At 41.1% G+C, this 27,050-nt stretch overlaps 1 protein-coding gene across 21 annotated transcripts in view; it reads left to right on the top strand.

Moving 5' to 3' along the window:
- sipa1l1 (signal-induced proliferation-associated 1 like 1) overlaps positions 1-27,050 on the top strand; it is a 432,358-nt gene that overhangs the window by 309,644 nt on the left and 95,664 nt on the right. For all 21 annotated transcript variants that reach the window (XM_072265599.1, XM_072265573.1, XM_072265549.1 and 18 more), the window contains 3 exons: positions 11,242-11,399; positions 12,254-12,830; positions 26,144-26,418. In XM_072265599.1, the coding sequence (XP_072121700.1) occupies positions 11,242-11,399; positions 12,254-12,830; positions 26,144-26,418 (1,010 nt within the window). The remainder of the gene's footprint in view (positions 1-11,241; positions 11,400-12,253; positions 12,831-26,143; positions 26,419-27,050) is intronic.

Here is a 27,050-nt window from a genome sequence, read left to right as displayed (position 1 = left end):
TTTCACATTTTCTGTGGTGTTAGAACTGGCTCAGAACATATTATTGTTCTCTCATTAATGAAATTGCGTTAAGAAAATTTGTTAAATAGAATATATTCTGCCATATGTAAAATAGATATCAGCAAATCTGAATGTTCATTTAGAATTTGAAAGTGATCGTGGCTTTGAGAATCTTGCTTCAGTGGGAGTATATTCTCAGGGTAATCTTGAAATTTTTCAAACCAATGACTGGTATTAATATTAGGAAGACAACTTAAATTTGAGGAGCTGCCCTTTCTAAACAAAGTAATGAAAGAATTCTGTACTTAAAACAGAATTGGAGTTGCTTTGCAAATCCTCTTGGATGTTCTATGTCAAATACATTTTTCCTTATTTTATTTTCCCTACAGGCATAACAGTCTTTTGGGTCAGAAGTCACTAGATTTCCATTTGCATGAGAAAAAAGTGCTTTTTTTGGTTTAACGCATGACCTGCCTGTATTCGGAAGGTTGTATTTCCACACTGCACTTGATTGGGTGGATGCAGGATGAGTGTTTTACCAGGCTGTCAAATGTACAACCAGCGATCTGGGTCAGAATTTAGGACTGAAATGAGAAATTTCTTCACTCAGAGGATGGTGAATCTTTGCCATTTGTGTCACAGGTAGCATTGGAGGCTGAGATGTTGGCTGGATTCAAAACAGGGATGATGCTGAGGCGAAAGCTCAGCCATGATATTAATGGATGGCAGAGCAGGCTTGAAGAATCAAATGCTTTATTCCCTTTCCTACTTCTTACGTTCTAACTATTTTTTATCTCACTAGAAAGCAATACTCCTCTGTATTGTCTACTCGTTAACTTAAATTTTATGAACTTGAAAGATACAAAGTGTTAGGTTTTGTAACTCCAAAACACAAAGCTAATTAAAAGAAAAACACAGAGCCAGAGATGATGTTGCTGATGGCCACCAGACAAAGCTTTGAGTTAATACTTTCATTTTGACCATGCCTAGATGACCAGCACGTAGTTCCTCCAAAACTTTAGTTCTCCACTATAAAGGGATAGTTCATCCAGGGGCTGTTTAAAAACGAGGAACCTGGAGTTTCTGCTGCACGTTCCAGTCATTTCGGGTGGCCGTGTAGACCTGAGACTATGTGGAGTCTTTTCTGGTTTCCCTTTGGATCATCCCTATTGTAATCAGAAGACTTTTGATTTATATTAGGGAGAATATATCAAGAGGAGTGCACTCTTTTGTAAATTTTTCAGTTATTTCCTTTTTCAAGGGTAAACAGGATAATCCATCAACACTTTAATGATTAGTTGTCCCTTGAATTTGATTTTGTAATTGTGTCCTCCAAGAAACAGAGCCCATCTCTGCATTTGTGTTGCTGCTGGTAGTAGAACACACTTCAGTGGACTGTTATTGAACACTAGTGGTTGATGGTTAGTGCAGAGGGTAAGCTCTCTCCAACACACGGGTTGAAACGTTGTACACACCAAACCAGATTCAAGACCTCTCCACCAATTTGTGTATAATCTTTCTCTGCAACGGTAAAGGAATGTGTTGCAAAGGCTAAGGGATGTTCACTTCCATCACTCTTAACATATGATATGACTGCACCTAGACAGCGAGCACTGTGAGGGTCATGTTTTTTGATTTCTCCAGTGCGTTCAACACCAACCTCCCTGCTCTGCTGGGGGAGAAGCTGACAATGATGGAAGTGGATGCTTTCCTGGTGTAATGGATTCTTGATTACCTGACTGGCAGACCACAGTACGTGTGCTTGCAACACTGTGTGTCCGACAGAGTGATCAGCGGCACTGGGGCTCCACAGGGAACTGTCTTGTCTCCCTTTCTCTTCACCATTTACACCTCGGACTTCAACTACTGCACACAGTCTTGTCATCTTCAGAAGTTTTCAGATGACTCTGCCATAGTTGGATGCATCAGCAAGGGAGATGAGGCTGAGTACAAGGCTACGGTAGGAAACTTTGTCACATGGTGTGAGCAGAATTATCTGCAGCTTAATGTGAAAAAGACTAAGGAGCTGGTGGTAGACCTGAGGAGAGCTAAGGTACCGGTGACCCCTGTTTCCATCCAGGGGGTCAGTGTGGACATGGTGGAGGATTACAAATACCTGGGGATACGAATTGACAATAAACTGGACTGGTCAAAGAACGCTGAGGCTACCTACAAGAAGAGTCAGAGCCGTCTCTATTTCCTGAGGAGACTGAGGTCCTTTAACATCTGTCGGACGATGCTGAGGATGTTCTACGAGTCTGTGGTGGCCAGTGCGATCATGTTTGCTGTTGTGTGCTGGGGCAGCAGGCTGAGGGTAGCAGACACCAACAGAATCAACAGACTCATTCGTAAGGCCAGTGATGTTGTGGGGATGGAACTGGACTCTCTGGCAGTGGTGTCAGAAAAGAGGATACTGTCCAAGTTGCATGCCATCTTGGACAATGTCTCCCATCCACTACATAATGTACTGGTTGGGCACAGGAGTACATTCAGCCAGAGACTCATTCCACCGACATGCAAGACAGAGCGTCATAGGAGGTCATTCCTGCCTGTGGCCATCAAACTTTACAACTCCTGGGTCAGTCACTCTGAGCCGATAGGCTGGTCCTGGACTTATTTCATAATTTACTGGCATAGTTTACATATTACTATTTAACTATTTATGGTTCTATTACTATTTAATTATTTATGGTTCAACTGTAACGAAAACCAATTTCCCCCAGGATCAGTAAAGTATGACTATGACTATACCATAAGGCAAGGCATTACAGGCAAGCTTCACTGGTCAGTGTAGATCATAATGTGTCAGTACAGTGTCTGCCATCCTGATTTCCTTTGTCTTTTGGAAAGCCTCCTCACACTGCTTGGTAGATTACCATTTCTTGCCAGTCAGTGAGTTCAAGGGGTGGAGCACAGTGCCCAGGTTTGGCAGGAACAAATCTGAAAAAGAAACACAACTGTGACATGTTCCTTGACCTCAGGGCATCCACCACTGCTTGAATTTTCTCAACACACTTGTGTAATTCTTGTGCATCAATGGTGTGACCACAGTGAGTGATGCTTGGTTTAAGGAATTAACACTTGTTGCATCACACTCTGAGCCTATAATCTTCTGTTTTTTTTTAATACTGTCTCGAGATTTTGGAAGTGTTCCTCGTCATCCTTACAGGTAGCAACGAGGTCATCCAGGCAGCACTGAGTGCCTGGCAGCCTTGCAGCACCTGGTCCCTGGCTTTCTGCCAGAGTGCAGATGCTCCTCCAAAAATAAGCGTATTACAGGTGTCCCCCGCTTTACGAAAGTTCGCTTTACGCCACTTCGCTTCTACGAAAGACCTACATTAGTACTTGCTTTTGCTTTTTTTTCCCTCTATAAATCGGTTTTTGGCTGAATCTTCCCGATTCTGGTAAGTGAAACTACACTGTACATACATTATTTCTACTTTATATAGGCTGTCTATTTATCATATCATTCCTACTTTTACTATATGTTAGTGTTATTTTAGGTTTTATGTGCTATTTGGTATGATTTGGTAGGTTATTTTTTGGGTCTGGGAACACTCAAAATTTTTTCCCATATAAATTAATGGTAATTATTTCTTTGCCTTACGCCATTTCAGCTTACAAAAGGTTTCATAGGAAGGCTCTATTTTCAGATAGCAGGTAAAACCTGTATAGCGATTTAAGCCCTTTGTGAGTAATTATGATGGGGAACACTTTGGATTCTTTTCGAACTTCATCGGCAGTTAGGCCTCAGCTGTGTAGGTCCACTTTGCTGAAGTGTTATCCTCCAGAAAGGTTTGCAAAGGTATCCTCTATCCAGGGCAGAGGATGTTGATCTAGTTTCAGTACTTGGTTGATGGTGACCTTAGAATCACCACGGATCCTAACAGACCCATTTTTCTTCGATACTGGGACCACATGCATTGCCCATGGGCTGCACTCAACCTTGGAAAGACTTCCTTCAACCTCCATGCAATCTGACTCACTGCCTACTTTATCATAGATGGTATCAGAAACTGGATGGGCTTTGTAAAACTTGAATGTGGCATTTTCAGTTAGCACTATTTTACCTTTGATACGTCTGCATTTTCCAATGCCACCCTTGAACCCTGCTCTGGCATCATCCAAGCCCTTTCTTAATTTACTTTCAGTTGAGTGTATTGCAGTGGATGGATTTGCAATCAAGTTGTAGTTATCTCAGCCAATCATGGCCCCACAATGCTGGCTCTGCTCTTTTTTTTACCACATACAAGCTCAATTTGGCTTGCTGGTTATTCTATTTCATGGTTACGAATTTAATTCCCACAGGAGTTATCTTTTCCCTAATATAAGTTCCTAGCTGGATATCTTCAGGCTTGAGATCAGTATCTTCGAAATGCCATTCAAACTCATTTTGTTGAATGACTCACACAGCCGAGCCAGTGTCCAATTCCATTTTAATTAATTTGCCACTCACTTCTGGTGTAAGTTTCTTGTTGGTTTTTATATTTAAATCTCAAGGCTACTCAGTCCTGCATCAATCTCATCATAATCAGATTTTTCATCAACAGCATGCAGATTAATGTTCTTATTGAAACTGCTACTTGACTTATTATCATTATCTCTTCCCTGTGCAGTCTATTTATTTTTGTCTGCCCGACATGCACTTTGTATGTGTCTACTTTGTCAAATTTTCTGCAAGTTTTACCTTTGAACTTAGACCATAGGACATAGAAGAAGAATTAGGCCATTCAGCCCATTGAGTCTGCTCTGCTATTCCATCATGACTAATCCCAGATCCCACTCAACCCTGTACACCTGCCTTCTCACCATAACCTTTGATGCCCTGACCAATCAGGAAACTATCAATTTTCACTTTACATGTACTCAAGGTCTTGGCCTCCACATCTGTCTGTGGTGGAGCGTTCCACAGATTCACTACTCTCTGGCTAAAAAAAAAATTCCTCCTTACCTCTGTTCTAAAGACTAACCCCTCAATTTTGAGGCTGTGCCCTCTAGTTCTGGACACCCCCACTGTAGGAAATATCCTCTCCACATTCACCTTATCTAATCCTTTCAGAATTCAGTAGGTTTCAATGAGATTCTCTCCCTGCCCCCCCTCCCCCCAAACATTCTTCTAAATTCCAGTGATAACTTGCATTGGTCTGATATGTTGGAGCTCAGTTTGTCTGGCCAGGCCGGTTTCTGTTATGACATTGTAATTTTGTTTTCGCTCACTTTCATTCCTGACTGCAACTTAATTTCCTATCTCTCTGCTGTTTCCATTGATGTGAGTTGTGATTCAGTTTGAAGTCCTTTTTCGATACTTTCATGTAAGATTCCACAAACTAAACGATCCTTGAACTAGCAATGCTCTGACCATTTCTTCAATTCAGCCACATATGTTGAAAGCCCAAACCATTCTGCAATCAACAAAGTTTTCAGTTCTGAATGTTCCTACATTATTTTCACAATAGCAACAAAGCTTATTTCGGCTGGTTTGGTTGGAGTAGTCGAACTTCTAAGCAAATAGTATGCCTTTCCACCCAATATACTTATCAAAACTGCCACTCACTTTTAATTAGCTATTTCATTTCCTTCAAAATATAGCTCAATTTGCTCAGTACAGATCATTCTGTTATCTCTTGTGCAATCAAACATGTCTATCTTTCCAATTTAGTCAATCATTTCTGCTTTATTTATTTATTATTATTACCACTCGGTACTCACTATTTATGAATCCATGAATTCGTCCATTTTCTGCCTTTTTTTTAAACTTGATTATCTCTGTCCTTCCTGAAGAAGCACGTGCTGCATTTTTTTTTAACTCAATCATCCCTCTACTTGTGAAGAAACCTTGCTATGCTTTTTTTTAAAAACTGCAACATCTCACTGCGCATCTGCAGGTAGTCTTCTGAAATTTGTTTTAAAAATTGCTCATTGTAACTTATGTTTTGCAACTCCAAACATAAAATTAATTGAAAAACACAGCTGGGGATAATGTGTATTTCCCTTTTGCTTTAGCGAGGTGCGTACTTGGATCCACTCTATTTTGTCAACTGAAGTAACAGGTCTACAGCATATGCCATCTCTTTGGCTCTTCACTCAACTCTGGAACATGCAGCAAAAATACATACATCAGGATGCTGGTTACCAATTACAGCTCAGCATTTAATACCATCGTACCCCCAAAACTATTCAGTAAAATCCGGGACCTGGGCCTCAGTACCCCCATGTCCAATTGGATCCTGGTGTTCCTCACTTGTAGACCCCAGTCATTTCAGTTTGGTAATACCATCTTCTCCACAATCTCCATCAGCAGAGGAGTACTACAGGGGTATGTGCTTAGCCCCCCCCCCCGCTCTACTCGCTTTACCCCTATAATGGTGTGGCTATGTACAACTCCAACACCAGATACAAGCTTGCTGACAACACCATTGCTGTGGTCTGTATCAAAGGTTGTGATGTATCAGCATACAGGAGCGAGATTGAAAACTTGCTGAGCGGTGTAATTACGGCAACCTCTCACTCAATGTCAATAAGACCAAGGAACTGATTGTAGACCTCAGGAGAGGGAAACCAGAGGTCCATCAACCGGTAATCATTGGAGGATCAGAGGTGGAGAGAGTCAGTAACTTAAATTCCTGGGTGTCACTATCTCAATGGACCTTCCCTGGACCAATCGTATAAATATAATTGCAAGGGAAGCATGACAGTGCCTCTACTTCCTCAGGAGCCTGCAGAGATTCAGCATGTCCTCAGAAACCTTGGCAAACTTCTATAGAAGTGTGCTTGGCTACATTATGCCTTCGAGCGGAAAATCCCATAAAGGTAGAGGACTTTGGCCTAGTGCATCACGGGTAAAGCCCTCCCAACCATTGAGCGCATCTACATGGAACATTGCCGTAGAAAAACAGCACCCATCATCAAAGATCCTCACCACCCAGGCCATGCACTTTTCTTGCTGTTGCCATCAGGTAGAAGGTACAAGTGCCTCAGGACTCTCACCGCCAGATTCAAGAACAGTTACTACCTTCAACCATCAGGCTCTTGAACAAAAGGGGATAACTATACTCATTTTATTTCTGGTGGTCCCACAACCAAAGGTCTCATTTTAAGGACTCTTTGCCCTGTTATTTCATGCTGTCATTACTTATTTATATTTGCATTGCACAGTTTATTGTCCATTAATCCTGTTTACAGTTACTGTTCTGTAGATATACTAAGTATGCCTGCAGAAGAAGAATCTTGGGGTTATATGTGGTGACATGTATGTACTCTGATAATAAATTTTACTTTGAACTTATGGTGAGGAGACATACATATGCTATTCACGTACTTTTCCATATAATCAGCAATGAATTATGTAAACAAAATATGCTTAAACAATGTACAGGTGTCCTCCGCTTTCCAAACGTTCTCTTTACGACATTTCGTTTTTACGAAAGACCTACATTGGTACAGGTTTCCCCCGCCATCCGAAGGTAGAGCGTTCCAATGAAACAGTTCGTAAGCCGAAATGTCGTAAAGTGAAGAAGCAATTACCATTTATTAATATGGGAAACATTTTTGAGCGTTTCCAGACCCAAAAAATAACCTACCAAATCATAGCAAATAACACACAAAACCTAAAATAACAGTAACATATAGTAAAAGCAGGAATGATATGATAAATATACAGCCTATATAAAGTAGAAATACTTTCTGCAATCATTGAAGTACTATCTAGCGCAGCGAAAATCTCACGCAGGCGCTGTCGGCGGAAGCACTCACTCCAGTAACCTTTAAGCTATGAGGCTGCCAAATCGTACCAAATAATAAATCATACTAAATAACACAAAAATACACAGCCCATATAAAGTAGAAATACTTTTTGCAATCATTGAAGCACAGTCTAGCGCAGCGAAAATCTCACGCATACGCTCTCGGCGGAAGCACTGTCAGCGCAGGCGCTGTCGGGGGAAGCACTCTCTCCAGTAACCTTTAAGATATGAGGCTGCCAAATCATACCAAATAACAAATCATACTGAATAACACAAAAATACACAGCCGATATAAAGTAGAAATAATGTATGTGCAGTGTAGTTTCACTTACGGGAATCGGGTTGGTGTGTTAGGCTGAGTCGTTGGAAATTGGGGTGGTGGGAGGTAAAGGAGACTGGGGTGTCATCTCATCGTAGTCTATTTCCAATAGGGCAGCCAGGTCATCTTCTTCTATGTCTGCCTGCCTCGATGTCGAAGGTCGAGGTTTGTCATCTGCTGTGGCTGATGGGCAAGGCTTGAAAAATGACAGTATACTTGACTGCTGAGCCTTGCGCATTTTTAAATCATACAGTTCTTTGTAAGCACTCAAAACATCCTGCAAACCTGCCCTAAACCTACGTGCCCTTTCAAAATTAAAGTCATACTTTTCTGCAATCATTGCAGTGCCGTCAATCGCATCGAAAATCTCACGCAACTGCTTCACGTTCAGTCCCTGGACGACTTCATTTTCGCAACTGCGTTCGGTTTCGATTGTTATCCTTTCCTCTTGCAATTGCATCAGCTCTTCATCTGTCAATTCTTGGTCATGGGATGCCAAAACCTCTTCAACATCATCTTCGTCAACTTCTACAAACCCAACCTCCTTAGCCAAGCTCACTATTTATTGCTGATAGTTTGAAGCCTTTAAAATTGTTCACTGCTTCGGGACATAGTTTCCTCCAAACGCCATTTCTCATCGAGACTGTTAGCCTATTGAGAGCATCTCTAATGTTGGCGATTGCTAGTTTTACATTGTAGTCTTTCCAGATCTCTTGCAAAGATGCTTCAGAGTTGCTCTCTCTGTCAATAACGCTTATAATAAAATGCATCACATTTTGCGTATAGTAAGCCTTTAATTGTGGCTGTTAGGCCTTGGTCGCACGGCTGCAGCAACGATGTCGCATTTGGCGGTAAGAACGCAACACGAATGTTACTGCCATACTCGGTAATGGCAGGCGGATGAGCAGCACAATTATCGACAATCACAAGACACCTATTATCGAGATTATTTTCTCTACAGTATTTTTCAACAAAAGGACTAACGTATCTGCTCATGTACTCTGAAAAAAGCGCTTGGGTATTCCAACTGCTTGGATGTGAACAGAACACAACGAGAAGTGTTTTCTTATCAATGCCTTCAAGTGCCCTCAGATTTTCTGAATGTTACACTAGTAGAGGCTTAGTGGCGTTAATAATAGGCATTAGGGTAAACCTGTCCTTCGATGCCTTGTGTCCCTTAGCCTGCTTTTCTTCTTTCGAAATAAATGTCTTACTCGGCAATTTTTTTCCAATAAATTGCATTTCATCACAGTTAAACACTTGCTTATACGAATAACCACCTTCTGTATTTATTTTCTTCAGTTCTGCTGGGAGCCTTTCAGCAGCTTCAGTATCAGCCAAAGCACTCTCTCCAGTAAACATTAAACTATGAAGCTGCCCTCGCCTCAGAAACTGATCAAACCACCCGTGACTACCTTTAAATTCCACTTTAGCAATACTTTCATCACCAACAGCCAGTGCTTTGTTTCAGCTTATTAAAAAGACTGACTGATTTCTCCTTAAGTATAAGATAACTTAAAGGAACACCACATTTTGTACACCCATCAATCCACTCAAGCAATAGACTTTCCATTTTATCCATTACTGGCCGCTGACTAAGAGAGACCACTTTGCTACGAGCAGAACCAACAGTAACATCGGCAGCTTTCAAGGTTTTTTCTCTCTGTGTATAAATAGTGCGAATGGTGGATGCAGGCAAGTTCAACGTGTGGACAATGTCCTTACTTCGTTCACCACGATCGAAATGCTTAATTATGTCTAGTTTTATGCTAAGTGTAACACCCTTATGAGCTCTTTTAGGCTTTTCCAATACCTTCGAACTCCTCTTGCTAACGGATGCACAAAATAAATCGAGATAAAGCACGTGTTTAAGCAATGGCGGCTAGAATGCAGTTCTGGGGGCGGAGCTTGGCTGCTCAGGGCGCGCACTTTTTTTTCGCACGCCGCCATTTTTCGCGCGCTGCTTTTTCGTAACAGTGAAAAAAACCTTCTGTTAGTGAAAACAGGGTACTAACGTAGGTCTTTTGTAACAGTGCGTTTTCGTAAAGCGAACGTTTGAAAAGCAGGGGACACCTGTACCTGTTTTCGTTAACCGAAAGAGGATTTTCGCTTTTACGAGAAAAGACGCTCGCTTTACCCCGAGAAAGGCTACCATGACCATGAAGCCTTGCGCGGGCAGGTGTGTGCGCATGTGTGACGTGCGTGTACGTGCAAATGTGTGACGTGTATGTGCATGTACGTGCCGATTTTTTTTTCCGACAAATCGATTTTGGCTCAAACTTCCCGATTCTGATAAGTGAAACTACACTGTATGTATATTATTTCTACTTCATATAGGCTGTCTATTTATCATATCATTCCTGCTTTTACTATATGTTAGTGTTATTTTAGGTTTTATGTGCTATTTGGTAGGTTACTTTTTGGGTCTGGGATCGCTCAAAAAATTTTCCCGTATAAATTAATGGTAATTGCTTCTTTGCTTTATGCCTTTTCGACTTACGAACGGTTTCATAGGAACGCTCTACATTCGGATAGCGGGAGAAACCTTACTGAAATGTTAAATGCACAACACAAAGGAAACTTTGCCACTTAATTCTTCAAATGCAAGCTTAATTCTGCCATCTCTGTACTGCATCTTCCTCCTGTATAAAATTTACTGTACTATGACAAATGAGTTTTGACTATGGATTAGTACCTCACAGAATTATCGAATCCTTGCTTTTATTCTCCAACCTTCCCAAGATAGTCAGGATTCTATTCAACATTTCTTTTAATTTTTGTCCCTGTGATTCATGTGCATGAGCATAAATTTCCCTGTTTTCCTCCACAGCTCTTAATTTATTTCTCCATTGAGTGCAATTGTCTTTCTCTGATCCGAAGTAGATAACCTCATTCTTTGTCAGGTTGAACTCCATCTGCCAAAGTTGTTAGCAGGAGGTGTATTTCATCCTGCTGCTATTGCCAGAGAGTCTGCTGACATCAGCAGAAAGACTGCTAAGAGTGCAATGCATGAAAGATACAGCAGCTGTTCTTAAATTGATATTACATTTTAAGACTTTCCCAGTTGAAGTACTATTTTTAATCCTATTTTCTAATATTAAATTAATAGCTGGTAATAGATTAAAGAAAGTTTTTTTCTGAGTTACAAGAAACATGCTACCTTCCCTTTTATTCTTTCAGCTTCTTAGGAAACGCCACATCGGGAATGATATTGTGACCATAGTGCTGCAAGAACCCGGGGCCCTGCCCTTCACCCCGAAAAATATTCGCTCTCATTTTCAGCATGTCTTCGTCATTGTAAGAGTACACAGCCCTTGCACTGAGAATGTCTGTTACAGGTAATTTATTTATTTGTTGAAGTACCGCACAAAATAGGCCCTTCTGACCTTTCGGGCTGCACTGCCCAGCAATCCCCTATTTAATCCTAGCCTTACCATGGGACAATTTACAATGACCAATTAACCTATTAACCACTACATCTTTGGACTGTGGACAGAAACTGAACACCCAAAGGAAATCCACAATCACAGGGAGAACTGACAAACTCCTTACAGACAGCGGTGAGATTTGAACCTGGGTCAAAGGTACACTACCATTTACTGTACCATATACTACCATTTACATCTCAATGCTGCAGTGTTTTCAGGAAGGTCGTGCAGTTGATATATAAAATTTGGCCTGTGGTAGCCGATGTGTTAATGTAGACTGCAGTCCTTCTCAGTGGCAAACTATAGTCAGAGATTATCAATATATGTATTTCTATTTCTCCCTTAAGGTCTTTGACAGTGGAAGTGCCAGATTGTTTATCAAAATCTGCCCCAAATTACATTCACGGTTGTGACTGAGAGTATCCTCTATGCAGAGAAAGAGACAATCCCATATTCTAAATAATTATGCCCTGCACAATTAGTTCTTAAAGCCAGATTACCTATTTCTACTCAATAAATAGTGTAATTTTGAATGATGTATAATGATTTCTTAAAACAAATGTTTTAATGCCTTATACTCCCAACTTAATATGAAGATTAGAGCTGAAGCATCCAAAGTTTGTCCCCTTTGGTAAGTATCACAGGCCTGCGGTGAATGTAAAATAGACAGCAAACTACCTATGCTAAAATCTTGTTTGTCATCAGATCAGGAAGTAATTGTGTAGTTATGTCCAATAAAAGTAACCAGGATTCTTGTTTTATAGTGTCGCTGTGGCAAGATCAAAAGATGTGCCTGCGTTTGGACCGCCCATTCCCAAAGGAGTCACCTTCCCCAAGTCGACTGTCTTCCGGGACTTCTTATTAGCTAAAGTGATCAATGCAGAAAATGCAGCTCACAAGTCAGAAAAGTTCCGTGCTATGGCAACGAGGACCCGGCAGGAATATTTAAAAGACTTGGCAGAGAACAGTGTCACCAACACACCAATCGATCCTTCTGGAAAATTTCCTTTTATTTCTTTGGCAACAAAAAAGAAAGAGAAATCAAAGCCTTACCCCAATGCGGAAATCTACAGTTTGGGAACCCTTGTATGGAATGTCCATGCAGAGGACTACAGCTGCGCTACTGAAATTGACTGTTTACTGGGTATCTCCAATGAATTTGTGGTACTCATTGAAGAGAATTCCAAGCAAGTTGTGTTCAATTGCTCCTGCAGGGATGTTATAGGCTGGACTTCAAATCTTACGACAATTAAAATCTTCTATGAACGAGGAGAGTGCATTTTTGTCAGGACTTTTAATAATAATGTCGAAGAGATTAAAGAGATAGTTAGAAGACTGGAGGTAAGCTATTGTTTCATTACTCTTAAAGCAATTAATTCAGTGTTTACTTTAATTGTGAGAAATCCTTTTCTTACAGCTGCATTGTTTGACTTGGACCTAACTCTGATTGAAACAATATGTGTTCTACTTTAACCAAGAGAAAACCACAATTCTTTTTATTGTGATTGTTTCCTATAAAGATATTGCTTAACCAGAAGCAGACTGAGAATCAGAGCATATAGTCTTAATAATACCATTCCGTGATACTTTCCCAAGCTATGCTGTAGCTCAGGACAAACTTCAGTGGTCTGATTGGATCTACGTGGTACATGTAACAGCTGGCACTTAGCTGCTTATTAAGCACCTCAGTACTAGTGTGTCTTTGCGATGAAATATCAAGCTTCAAGTTCATTTGAAATCAATCTCAATCTGACTGGACTGTGTTGCTGATCTCTCCAATGTCTAGAGAACGTGAGACTGGCAGAAGTGAACTCTGAACCATGGGGTAATCAAAGAGCCTGAAACTTAGTGCTCCTGATCATGAAAGTAATTTAGCTGAGCTAAGATCACAAGTATCTGAAAGATTGAGTACACTTAAGATCTACTTTTTAAAAGATGATTGAAGTAGGTTGTAGTGTAGATGTTAACTTCAGGAATTACAGCTCCGCTTTCAATCCTGCTATCAGTGATATGGATCAGTAAGTCCAACCACTGTTAGCAGACTTCTGAATTAATGCTACCCAGTTGACCTTTCCTTCTGGGGGAGTGGGACTTTGAGTGAATACCTGTCGTGTGGTCTTCAGTGAGGTCAGCAATGCTGTGAATCTGATTTTTGAGTTGAATGTAGCCCATAGTGGGGTTTCAGCAAAAGCAATACGGAGGGAGCACTTAGCTTGTGTTGATGCTTGGAGAACAAGACTGATAGCCAAAAGGTCCCCCAGCAATCCTGGATCACTTGGTTAATTAAATTTTTACTTTTGATCCCGATCACGGATCATTTTACATTTTCCTAACACACTGCATCACTGGATAGTATGGAAAATGCACCGCAATGGACAGCAAGGCTCTACAACAGGTAGTCAAAGCTGCCCAATGTATCACCACACCAGCCCACCCACCATCAAGGATATATATACAGCAAGGTACCAGGAAAGGGACAACAACATCATGCAAGTTCCCACCCATCCTGCTCATGGGCTCGTGCATCAATCCAATATGCACTTGCATTTAGATTGCAACTTCCATGACTTCTGTGATCCTAACATGCTTTATAAGTAATGAAGTTCAGGTGGAAATGTATTCAATGTTTTATCATAACGATTTGGTGAACTTGTACAATTTGCTCAAATGTGAAAACCAAGCAATTTCATAGAATTTGTTCCTATGGAACAATATCTCTAGGCGTCTTTTTAACCATACTTTTTATGAAGAGCACAGAGAAATTACCTTGTTAAAATCAAATGGACTCAGCTAGTCTTCAGTTCTTCATAAATTAGTTCCATGTCAATCACATTCTTCACTATTCCTTTCATTCTTTACATTAACCAGTTTAATAGATGACCCTTGTCTTTTAGTGTAAAAGATTTATGGATTCCTTCTTTCCCATGATCACATTGTGTTCCCAGGCTTTGGTTTTTGGGAAGTTTAATTAATTAGACTTTGCTGTCTGTTTTTCATTTCCAGGAAAGTTGTGAAGTTGTTTAAAATTTTTCCTGTTGGTAGTGAGGATTGGGTATGGCCAGATCATGTTGAGGCAAGATTTGATTAATAGTTATTATATAAGTACTACTGGCAGTATAACTAATTGCCAGAAAATAATAAAAAATAGACAGCTTGGATTTTAGATTTTGTTAACGTGTAAAAATAAAGACATTAAAATTAAATTTTCAGTTTTTCTTGAGAGTATATATTTTGCCCAGTGGTTTGTCATGTTGCTCTGTTGATTATTTAGCAAGAATGAACTACATCTGTTGTGTTTAAATAATATTTTAAGTGTTCTGACATTAATTTTACTTGTTAACCAAGTCATCCAGTAGAGACACATTGTTCATTTTAAATTAATTTACTTTGGTTTGGAAGGTCAAAGTTTTCCACCCTTCGTAAAACCAAGGCCACGTGCTTGTCTTGTGTTCATTACGTTTAACTGAGTATATTTTAACAATTTGAGCACAACAGATTTCTTCAGTTTTCCTTTGTCCAAACATCCATAATCATCTCTCAACTATTTATCTAAGGCTTTCCTTTCCTTAACAATATTTACTGGCATAAAATACTGCCAAAGACACCCAGCAGATTTGCTTTCTCTTGCTCTTCAAAAACTCTTATAGAGCTAAAAGCTTGGAAAATATTAAAGTTTTAAAACTTGTTTCCTCATAGGAGAAGGATTTTGGACAAAATTTAAAGGAAAAACTTAAAAGATAATTAAATCTTCTAATTGAGGCTTGCTGTTTTCAAGCTCCCTCCTTATTGCAACCTTCTTTGCCATTTGCCAGCAATATTCCTATCGTTGCTGCTTTCTTCATTGTTCCTAAATTCAAGGATATTTCCACTTTGTCTTTCACTGCCTTGATTTGTCATTTTGGATTCATGTCAAGTTTGCCCATGACAGAATAATGGTGTGGCTCATCACTAACAAGGATGAGATGTCCTACAAAGGATGTGGAAGAGCTTCAGGCCTAGTAGCAGAGAAATAACCTCTTCCTGAATGTCAACAAGGCAAAGAAGACGATTATTGACTTCAGCAGAACTCGCATCACTCACCCGCCTCCCCCCCCCCCCCCACCCTTTACATCAGCAGCGCAGCACTGGAATCTGCAAGCAGTTTCAATCTCCTGGCAGTGCATATCTCGCACAACCTCTCAAGGACCCAAAACACATCTTACACAATGAAGAACTCACCAACCACCTCTACTTTCTGAAGAGAGCTGAACTATGCACATCGATACTCTCAATCTTTTGCAGACGTGCAGCAGAGTTTCCTAACGCGCTGCATCTCTGCATGGTACAGAAATTGCACCACAATGGACAGGAAGGTGCTACAGCAGGTAGTCAAAACTGCCCAGTGTATCACCACACCAGACCACTCACCATCAAGGACATATATACAGCAAGGCACCAGAAAAGGGACAACAGCATCATGAAAGATCCCACCCACCCTGCTCATGGACTATGTGTCCCACTCCCATCCGGGAAGAGGCTATGCCAGGACCACCACGCTCAAAAACAGCCCAAGCAGTTGATCAACACCTTCACCCATTAAGCTACCACACTACACCACCCACAAACACTACTTTATCATTTCCTATCGCTCACCTATGTACAGACACCCCTCTACCTGCCATTACTTTATGGACGTACAATCAATCTATTTATATAAACTACCTCATGCATTCATATTTACAGGTTTCCCCCGCCATCCAAAGGTAGAGTGTTCCTGTGAAACGGTTTGTAAGCCAGAATGTTGTAAAGCAAAGAAGCAATTACCATTTATTTATATGGGAAAAATTTGTAAGTGTTTGCAGACGCAAAAATAACCTATCAAATCATGTCAAATAACACATAAAACCTAAAATAGCAGTAACATATAGTAAAAGCAGGAATGATATGATAAATACACAACCTTCATAAAGTAGAAATACTTTTCCACAATCATTGCCTGCACCGTCCACTGTAGCGAAAATCTCACGCAAGTGCTCTCGGCAGAAAACCTCACGCAAGCACTGCTGGCAGAAACACTCTCTCCAGTAACCTTTAAGCTATGAAGCTGCCAGATCATACCAAATAACACATAAAAATACACAGCCCATATAAAGTAGAAATAATGTATGTACAGTGTAGTATCACTTACGGGAATCGGGAAGACAGCTTGCTGAGCACACCGATGATGGTGTGTTAGGCTGAATTGTTGGAGGTTGGGGTGGTGCAGTGGCCCCCACCCTCCGGGCAGCGACCCGATACCGATCCGCGAAGCATGCAGGGGTACAGCGGTAGCCGGGACACACCCAGCACATCTTTAAGAAGCCGAAATAAACAAGCTAATTAATTAGGTGCCACCTGGCACCTAATTAATTAGCATGTTTATTTTGGCTTTTTTCTTAAAGATGTGCTGGACGCCTCCCGGCTACTGCTGCATTCTCTGCGAATCGGTATCTGGCCACGGCCTGGGAGTTGGGGTGGTGGGACACTGGGGTGTCATCTCATCGTTGTCTGTTTCCATTAGGGTAGGCAGGTCATCTTCTTCTATGTCTGCCTGCCTCGATGTCACTTTCGGTCTGTTCGCTACTGCCTTCGGTTTCGATTGTTATCCTTTCCTCTTCCAACTGCATCAGCTCTTCATTTATCAGTTCTTAGTCATGGGATGCCAAAACCTCTTCAACATCATCTTCGTCAACTTCCACAAGCCAAACTCACTTTGTCCTTACTTCGTTCACCACGATCAAAACGCTTAATTATGTCTAGTTTTACGCTATGTGTAACACCCTTACGGGCTCTTTTAGGCTTTTCCAATAACTTAGAACTCATCTTGCTAATGGCTGCTCACAGGCACGTGTTTAATCAATGCCGGTTAGAATGCAGTTCCGAATCCGGGGGAGAGCGGCTGTTTGGGGCATGCGCTGATTTTTTTTTGCGCGCTGCCTTTTTTCGTAACAGTGAAAACACCTTCTGTTAGCGAAAACAGGGAACTAATGTAGGTCTTTCATAACAGTGAGGTTTCGTAAAGCAAACATTCGAAAAGTGGGGGACACCTGTATTGTGTTTTTATAATTATTTTGTTTTTTATCCAGAGCAATAATTATTTGGTCTACCTGACTGGCAGACTGCAGTTTGTGCAGCTTCAGAGCCGTGTGTCAGACATGGCTATAAGCAGCACTGGGGCCCCGCAGGGGACTGTATTGGCTCCCTTCCTGTTTACCCTGTATACCTCAGACTTTAGATACAACACTGAGTCATGTCATCTGCAAAAATTCTCTGATGACTCAGCTACAGTTGGGTGTATATGGTGAGGACAGGAGGATGAATACAGGGCCCTGGTGGAGGACTTTATCAAATGGTGCAAGCTGAATCATCTGCAGCTCAACATCAGTGAGACAAGGGGAGACAGTGATGGACTTCAGGAAAACTAAGCCTGCACTGCTCCCTGTTACTATTGATGGTGAGGACCTACAAGTACCTAGGTGTGCACCTGGGTGACAAATTTGAGTAGAGCACCAACGCAGAGGCTGTGTACAGGAAGGGCCAGAGTCACTCTATTTCCTGAGGAGACTGAGATCCTTTGGAGTATGCAGGCCTCTCCTTCACATGTTCTACCAGTGTGTTGTTGCCAGTACAATCTTCGATCCGGGGCGGTGCTGGGGCAATGGCATCAACATGGGTGATGCCAACAGGCTCAATAAACTGATTAGAAAGACTGGCTTAGTTATAGGAATCAAACTGGACATACTGGAGGCTGTGGTAGAACAAAGGACCCTATGGAAAATCCTGGCAATTCTGGACAATGTTTCTCACCCACTGCATGCCACCTTGGCTGAACAGAGGAGCACTTTCAGTAATAGACTAAGACAACTGTGCTGCTCCAAAGAGCGCTATCTGAGGCCATTCTTACCCTTGGCCATTAGGCTCTATAATGAGCCAACCTATAGCTGGGGAAGTGATGACCCGCTCCTGTTAGACTGTTTGAGGTAAGTTATTTGTTTTACTCTTTCTTACTTCTCTTCTAATATTTGTATATCTGTGCACTTGTTATGCTACTGTGACACTGTAATCTCCTTTGGGATTAATAAAGTATCTACCTATCTTTCTATCTTAATTGTTCGGTGCTAAGCATAAATCACAGGTCGGTACCATAACAGACAACACAATAGCAACCAACATTTTACAGGACAATAGTGCAAACAGCCATAAGCAATCAACAATAGGCAGAATGTTCATATGCACAAACATCAATAATCAAAGTTAAATAAGTGTGAACATATGGGCACTTATCAACAGAACAAGGAAAGCAGGAAAGACCTTTTAACTGATGTTGTGCAGGGACATTTGGGTATTACACTTATGTGAAATTTGTTGAGAAGCTGGACAGCTTTAGGAAAGAAGTTTTGGAGATGATGTGTAGTCCTGCTGGTGGTGATGGACTTGTAGCATGTCCTTTTTGGCAATTTGTTAAATAGCTGGTTGCTAGGCTGGGTGGAGTCAGTAGTAATTTTTTCAGCTCTTTCCTTCACTCTGGCGATGAATAGGCCTTTTAATATCAGTTGCTAACAACCAATGATCTTCAGGGATTGAACTACTCACTGCAACCTGGACTTTGAGAGGGAGGAAGCACGGGAAACCAGACAGTGGTAGAGGAGGTCCTAACATTCTAAATGATGTTTGAGTAAAAATTCATCAGGATGTATCTTGAGATGTTGTTTTCTAAGCTGGCATAGGAGGAACAATCTCTGCTGGGCTTTCCTAACAATGAGCAGGATATGCTTTTCCCACTTCAATGTATTGGTAATGGTAGTCTGCAGGAATTGGAATGACTCGACCATAGACACTGCCTGATCATTAATTTCCAAGGGATGGGCAAGTAGGGAGTTGTCGGCAGAAGTCAATCCTCATTTCCACTAACTTGATAGGATGTGTTACAAGCACACCATGCTACAAGATAGTCTACCTCTCTTTGATAGCAGGTCACATCATTATTAGAGATAAAACCAACTACAGTCCTTTCATCTGCAAACCTTAGGATTTTAATGGACATGCCTGTGAAGGTGCAGTCCTTTGTATAAAGTGAGTACATGGGTGAAAAAACACAGCCCCGTGGAGAATCTGTTCTTACAGATATTGGATTGGACAAGTAGGAGCCCAGCTTTACATACTGCTTCCTTCCTGTCAGGAAGTTTGTAATCCACTGACAGATACTGTAGGGTGCAGCTAGCTGGGTTAGCTTGCTGTTTAACAACTCTGGAACAATAGTGTTGAAGGTGGAGCTAAAATCCACAAGCAAGATCCTCAGATCGGTGTTGGGGGAATCCAAATGTTGAAGAATGCAATGAAAACCACAGGTTGACTGCGTCCTCAACTGAGCGATTTGCTCTATAAGCAAATTGTAGTGGGTCAAGAAAAGAATCAGTAATCGGTAAAGTTAAGCCAACATTGGACTTTCAAAAGTTTTCATAATTACTGAAGTCAGAGTGACTGGCCTATAATCATTAAGTCCAGTGATCTTGTCTTTCTTGAGAGCTGGAATGATTGTAGCAACTTTGAAGCATCTTGGAGTCCTGCATAAATGCCGGTGTTAAGTATCTTAGTGAGGGCAGGTACTAGCCGATCCGCACAATGCTTTAGAGTACCAAGTGAGACATCATCAGGGCCTGCAGCTTTCCGAATGCCCTCTTTCCCAAATAGTTTGCAAATGCCTTTCTTGCTTCATGGAAAATATAGCATGAGGTAAAGGGAGGGGGAGAGGGGCCGCTGAAGAAGGTGCATAGGACTGGGGTGAAAGGAGGATGATGGTGGCATTGAAGAGGTTGTGAAAGGGAGGAGGGGAGGGCTGATGACAAAGATGACAGGGGGCAGGAGGCCAGCTAGGGGCTCAACATATAAGGATCAGGGGAAGTGAAAAGTGATAGATGTTTATTGTCTTTATCAACTCTGCAATAAAACTACTTGAACTGATGGGCCAAGCTAGGGGAGCTCTTCTGTTTGAAGTTGGTAAGACTTTTCAGGGAACTCCAGGTTGCCTGGCTATTGTTGTTGAAGTCTCTTTCTAGCTGATCCTTGTAAATGGCATCTGCCACCTTCAGAGCCTTATTAAACTGTCATTTCGCATTTCATATTCCTCTCTTGTTCCAGACCTGTAGGCACGATCTGTTGCAGATCTAAGAGTCCTCAACTCCTTGGTGAGCCATGGCTTGTCATTGTTATATCTCACAATGATCTTTTTAGGAAGCACACATATTACAGAAGGATATGTTGGATGTTACTGTCTGAGCATATTCATCTACACTGCTACACCAGCCTTATGTGGCCTTCCAATCCAAGGAGCCTAAGTGGTCTCCCAGCCTTCCAACAGCCTCAGGAGTCCAATACCGTCTGATGGTCCTGGTTGGCTTAGACCAGTGGTCCCCAACCTCCGGGCCGCAGACCAATACCGATCCGCAAAGCATGCAGGGTTGCAGTGGTAGCCAGAATGCACCCAGCACATCTTTAAGAAAAAAGCCAAAATAAACAAGTTAATTAATTAGGTGCCGCCCGGCAATCGCCTGTGATCTGGGCCGACATTTATGTGCCGAGCGGCACCTAATTAATTAGCTTGTTTATTTTGGTTTTTTTCTTAAAGATGTGCTGGGTGCATCCTGGCTACTGCTGCCCGGAGGTTGGGGACCACTGGCTTAGACCAAGGATTCCCAACCTTTTATATCCCTAGCCAATTGCTCCCTGGTTTAGACTGAAGCTTTGTTGTTTGCTTTTAATCCCCAAGGAAATCATGTTGTTGGTAATAGATTTATTTTATTGCCTTTTCCAACCGCATCACTCCCACAGACAGCATCAGAGGTCAGGAGCTAGCAGGTAATGAGTAATCCAGTTGAGGGAGGTGATATGTAGATGGGTGCAAATGATGTCAGAGACTGAAAGGTGATGGGCGGAAGTGACAAGTGGCTGAAGATGGTGAAGCTGCCTACCTGCTGCACCATTGTGTCACTCCTTTTAATATCAAGTTCAAAGAGTAGATTTGAGCACCATGTGTGTGTTAAATATAGGGGGAAATAATATCCACTGAGTCTGTATGGGAGAACTCAAAAATATGAAACGTACAGTTACTCTGATAGGATTATTCGATGGACCCCCAAAAGCCACTGGGACATTGAGGGAGACAGGTTAGGGAAAGATTTGGAAACAACAGGGCAGTTGTAGTGAGTGACTTCAACTTCCCCAATATAGTCTAGGACTTCCTTAGTGCAAGAGATTTAGATGGGGAAGAATATATTACGAGCACCCATGTAGGTTTCTTAAATCAATATATAGATAGTCCCAACAAGCAGAGAGACTATACTGGAACTGGTATTGGATAATGAGTTTGGCCAGCTATTGACCTTTCAGTGGATGAACATCTAGAGAACAGAGACTACAAATCTTTATTTTTTAAGGTAGGTATAGATATGGATAAATACAGACCTTGAGGGAGAGTATTTAATTGGAGCATAGCAAATTATAAAAATATTAGTCAGGAATCAGGCTGAGGGGCCAGTTAATTAGGAACAGCTGTTTTCAGGCAAGTCCACATCCGACATATGGAGAATGTTTAAAGACTAACTGTACAGGGTATAGGACAGGTATGTTTCAGTAAGGAGAAAGGACAAGGATGGCAAGGTATGGAACTTGGATGTCGAGAGGTGGTGAATTTAGTCAAAAAGAAAGAGGAAGCATATGCAAAATCAAACAGAGACCTTGACAATTATAGAGAAGCCAGAAAAGTACTCAGGTAAGGAATGATGAGTAGTGGGAGCGTGGGGGCTAAGAAAAGTCATTGGCAAATGGGACAAAAGAGAATCCCAAGGGATTCTTTACATACATTAAGAGCAGGAGGATAACTAGGAAGCAGGTAGGACCCCTCATGGATAAGGGAAGGAACATGTGCATGGAGGAGATGGAGGATGTGAGTAAGGTCCAAAATGAGCACTTGAATTAGTATTTACTAAGGAGAAGGACATGGAGGAACAAGAAGATCAGTGTGGAGCATGCTAATTTACTTTGGCATTTTGAGATAAAGGAGGAGGTAGTGTTTGGTCACAATTCTGGTACTCTGGTTATGTTCTCATTGGGTGCTCTCTGTCAGAAACTTGCAAGTTTACAACATGTTTCTTCTGTTTTGCATCCCAAAGAGATGCTTCTCAAAACATTCTTTTGCCAATTTAGTGTTAATGAACAGTAGGAGAATCAGATGGAAGTCTTTTGGCAAGTGAGAGAGAATAGTAAGTTGTGTAATGAATTTTCTTTGGTCTGGAAGCCAGCATAGATTGGACTGAATGGCTACCTCCCTAATCCATTGCACTTCTTAAATGGGTCATAAATTATTGCAGGCTATTTGCAGGATTATTTCTTCTGGCTAATTAGGTTTTTTTTTAAAACGCAAACAACAGGAATTCTGCAGATGCTGGAAATTCAAGCAACACACATAAAAGTGGCTGGTGAACGCAGCAGGCCAGGCAGCATCTCTAGGAAGAGGTACAGTCAGCGTTTCAGGCTGAGGCCCTTCGTCAGGGTCCTTCGCCAGAGATGCTGCCTGGCCTGCTGCGTTCACCAGCAACTTTTATGTGTGTTGCTAGGTTTTTTTTACTTAGGTGGTTTAAAACTTTAGTCATCAGCGAGTGATCTGTCTGATGCTCGGGTAGTGTTTTGATGGTTTGTTAAAAAGCTTGTGCTGAAACATTGATTACAGACATGGTTGACTTAGTGGGTGTTTCTCTTGATATTGAGCATTACTGGGAAACACAAGAGCCTGTGCATATTTGCTATTTGGAAGAAACCGAAGAAGGAGGACGAATGGACTGTCAGAGCTGTATTTACCAAGGGAATTTAGGAAACAATTTTCAGCAGGGGATTAAATGCTTGAGTACAGAATCTGTTTTTGTGTGATTTACCTCCACTGATTGTCATCATGATGCACCTCCCCCTTTTAATGCATACAGTTTGTTTTGAAGTGCCTCCAACATCCTGAGACATCAGACTCCCTGTTGATGCATGCAGACAAAAAAAGTGCGAGTATTGCTGGATTTGGGAAACTAATAGCAGGCGGTCAGTTATGGAGCTCGAGACACAGATGCAAATTAAAATTGCACAATTTCCTTTCCCATTTTCTGATGTCAGACAATTTTTCCTTAAAGATTTGTCTCAATGCTACCTAACTTTATTTATATATTGCATGTACAATCAGTCAGTCTGTGGTTATTGATTTGTATTTTTAACACATTTTATAATTTTCCAGGTGGTATGTTTTTATTAATTGTTTAATGACTAGGAGAAGCTTCCTGTCTAAAGATTAAGCTGGAATTAATTACAGGTTTATACATAACAGCAGTAAAATATTAATTCATAGAGATTTGAATACCAGTTATAACATCAATTCAAAAAAGAAATTAAATGCTTTGAGAGCTTTTTATTTGGCAAACCATTGTTTCCATTAAGTCAGTGTTCTCATTCTTTCTCTCTCTTTGCTTTCATCCATTTCCTTTATTCTTGTTTCCAAGTTGAGATCTAATTATCGGTTTGATTACTTCGTCATAATTTGAGAGTTTTAGTGGAAGCTATTTAGTTTGAATAAATATTTGTTTTACTCTTTGTTAATTTTGTCTACATTTTGAACAGCAACTTCTAAATATAGTAGTAGTTTTGCTGGAGAAAAGTCTGAATGTTTTGCATGAATAAAGCAAATAAAAGACTGATTCATTAATTGTTGTACCTCATAAAAGCAGGAACCCTTTTTGACCAACTGGGGTTCATAGATGCACACTTGAGTTAAATGCCTCCAATTTAACTCTTCCCGTGTTCTGACAGGCTTCTCAACATTCTATAAACTTAAAATATTTTAAGACCATCTGATAGCCTGTACCATCCCACATATCTATCATCATGTCATATTTAATAAATGTTGCCGCCTAGTTAACAAATATCTGTGATATAAAATTCTCATTCTTGTGTGTAATGCCTTCATTTTCTCATCCCTCCATTTGTCTGTTACTTGTCTGTCTTCTGCATGTACACTCCAAAAATCCCTATGCCTCACAGTCAGTCAAATCCACAAGCTCTCGAACTCCTAAACTGAACGTTGCCATTCTTCCACTTCTTTAAGGCCTGACTCTCTCAACCAAGCTTTTTCTCGTCACTGTTTTTGGCTTTGGTTTAGTCTGAATAGTTATCTAATCGTGCCTCTATAAATAGTTTGCAGTAGTTTTGAAGTTATTGTCTTAAATCTGCAAAATTAATGAAAAGTCATTGTTGATCTGACATTTCAAAACAATATGTTAAAGGCTGTGAATAGGATGATGCTTTATATAATTCAAGACTAAGGATTATCTTGATCAGATTGTTACAAGTTTATTGTCCTGAGCATAGGGTATAAATGCCACGAAAATTAGCATTTTGTAGCTCTGTACATTACATATATGACAAATATAAATTGCACATAATGCACAACAAAATAAACATAACAGCATTACTGTAAATTGAAGGAAGTATTGTCCAAGATAAAATTAAGCTTTTCTCAAGTCGGTGGAAGAACCTTATGGCAGTGGGGCAGAAGCTGTTGTTGAACCTTGAGGTGTGGGTCTTCAGGCTCCTGATGGCAGCATCACAGAGGACGTGGCCCAGGTCATGAAGGTCCTTCCTGAGTATCACCTCGTGTAGATGTCCGCAGGGGTGAGAAGAGCTGTACCCATGAATTACTGGCTGAGTCGACTTCTCTCTGTAACCTCTTGTGCTCCTGTGCATTGGAGTTCCAATAGAGGGCCTTGATGCAACTGGTCAGAATGCTTTCCACTGTACATCTGTATAACTTTGTCAATCTTTGATGACATACCAAATCTCCTTAAACTTCCCCAGAGCTGTCACCATGCACAAATGTCTGCTCTCAGATAAGCTGCCATTTCTTTCCGTTGACCATCGATGAGGCCCAGCCCTTAGATTCATGCCTTCATGGTTGGACCCAGGATCGTTCCTCCAAGATGCTGATGCCCAGGAGTTTGAAGCTCCTTTCCTTTAATGAGGACTGGTACTAGTTCACTTGACCTTCCCTTCCTGATCTACATAGCATGTTACTAAACACAGGATCAAATATTCTAAGGACAGAGACAGCCAGGGTTGTGTGATGCAGCAGTTAACAGTCCCATTCCCAGTAGTCCCATTTTCCCTCTTATTTTCCTGAAACCTGTTTCTCTTGTATATCTATCAACCAAAGCCTGATCCTCCTGCCACCCATAGTGGCCATTTAAACAATCAGCACGTCATTGGTACGTTGGTAGAAAGCAGAGTGGTAACAGGTCGTACCCAATGTCAGAATCAAACTTGGGTCACCGGAACTGTGTGGGAGCACAATTAACTGCTGCATCACACAGCCCTGGCTGTCTCTGTCTTTAGAATACTTGAACCTGTGTTTAGTCACCTCTCCCAGCTTCTCTTGTTTGCTTCCTAACATCAGTTCCAGTATATGTTACTGCAAAATACCTGTAAAAATGCAATCTGTGTGCTGACACTGGAGATTATAACTACGTTTGTATTTGTACACATAGACTTGCATACTGTATAAAGCATTGTATTTTCTAACCAGTCGTAACATTGATCTTTTCCTCTTTCAGGTGACCACAAAGGGGTGTGAGACAGTTGAGATGACATTACGGAGAAATGCTCTCGGCCAGCTTGGTTTTCATGTCAACTATGAAGGGATCGTGGCAGATGTTGAACCTTACGGCTACGCTTGGCAAGCAGGACTGCGGCAGGGGAGCAGACTAGTGGAGATCTGTAAAGTTGCTGTGGCTACTCTAACCCATGAACAAATGATTGATCTGTTGCGAACATCTGTAACTGTTAAAGTTATCATCATTCCACCCCATGAAGATAGCACTCCTCGCAGGTATAGTTTGTGAATTCTCTGCCATTCTAATCTGTCTGATCACAGTACTCTGTGGATTGTAGCTAGTCGGCAGCTGCTCATTCAGTGTGATGGATACTCTGTGATAAGATCTGATTCACTCACTTTTGTAATTAAGAATAAGTTACTGCAGCAAGTTAAGTAGTGGAAAAGGGAACAGAGTTCAGACATTGCAGGAGTATTTGAAGATCAATTATCTTTGGATTCCAATTATAATTACAGTCTATTAATCAAACTGCACTTCAATGGCACTGAGAAATATCTCGTGAGATCTTTTATATGCTGATTGTGACCATGTTAATATGTTGCTTCAAATCTTTACATAACATGATTTTGTCTAGTTCTGAATCTTGATGAGATGGATTTAGGTTGGCACAGTGGACCTTCTGGTATAGCTGCTGCCTAACATTTCCAGTGACGCAGGTTCAATCCTGATCTCCAGTGTGGAATTTACACGTTCTCCCTGTAGGTTAATTGTTCATCATAAATTGCCCTCACTTTAGGGGTGAGTGACAGAACCTGTGAATAGTTGAGGGGAATATGGGGAGAACAAAGTGGGGATTAGTCCAAATGGGTGCTTGATGTTTGATGTGGACTTTGTGAACCAAAGGGTT

The sequence above is a fragment of the Mobula birostris genome, chromosome 1 (assembly GCF_030028105.1).
Source record: "Mobula birostris isolate sMobBir1 chromosome 1, sMobBir1.hap1, whole genome shotgun sequence".
Classification (NCBI taxonomy): domain Eukaryota; kingdom Metazoa; phylum Chordata; class Chondrichthyes; order Myliobatiformes; family Myliobatidae; genus Mobula; species Mobula birostris.
This window is presented reverse-complemented; position numbering and strand designations above follow the sequence as displayed.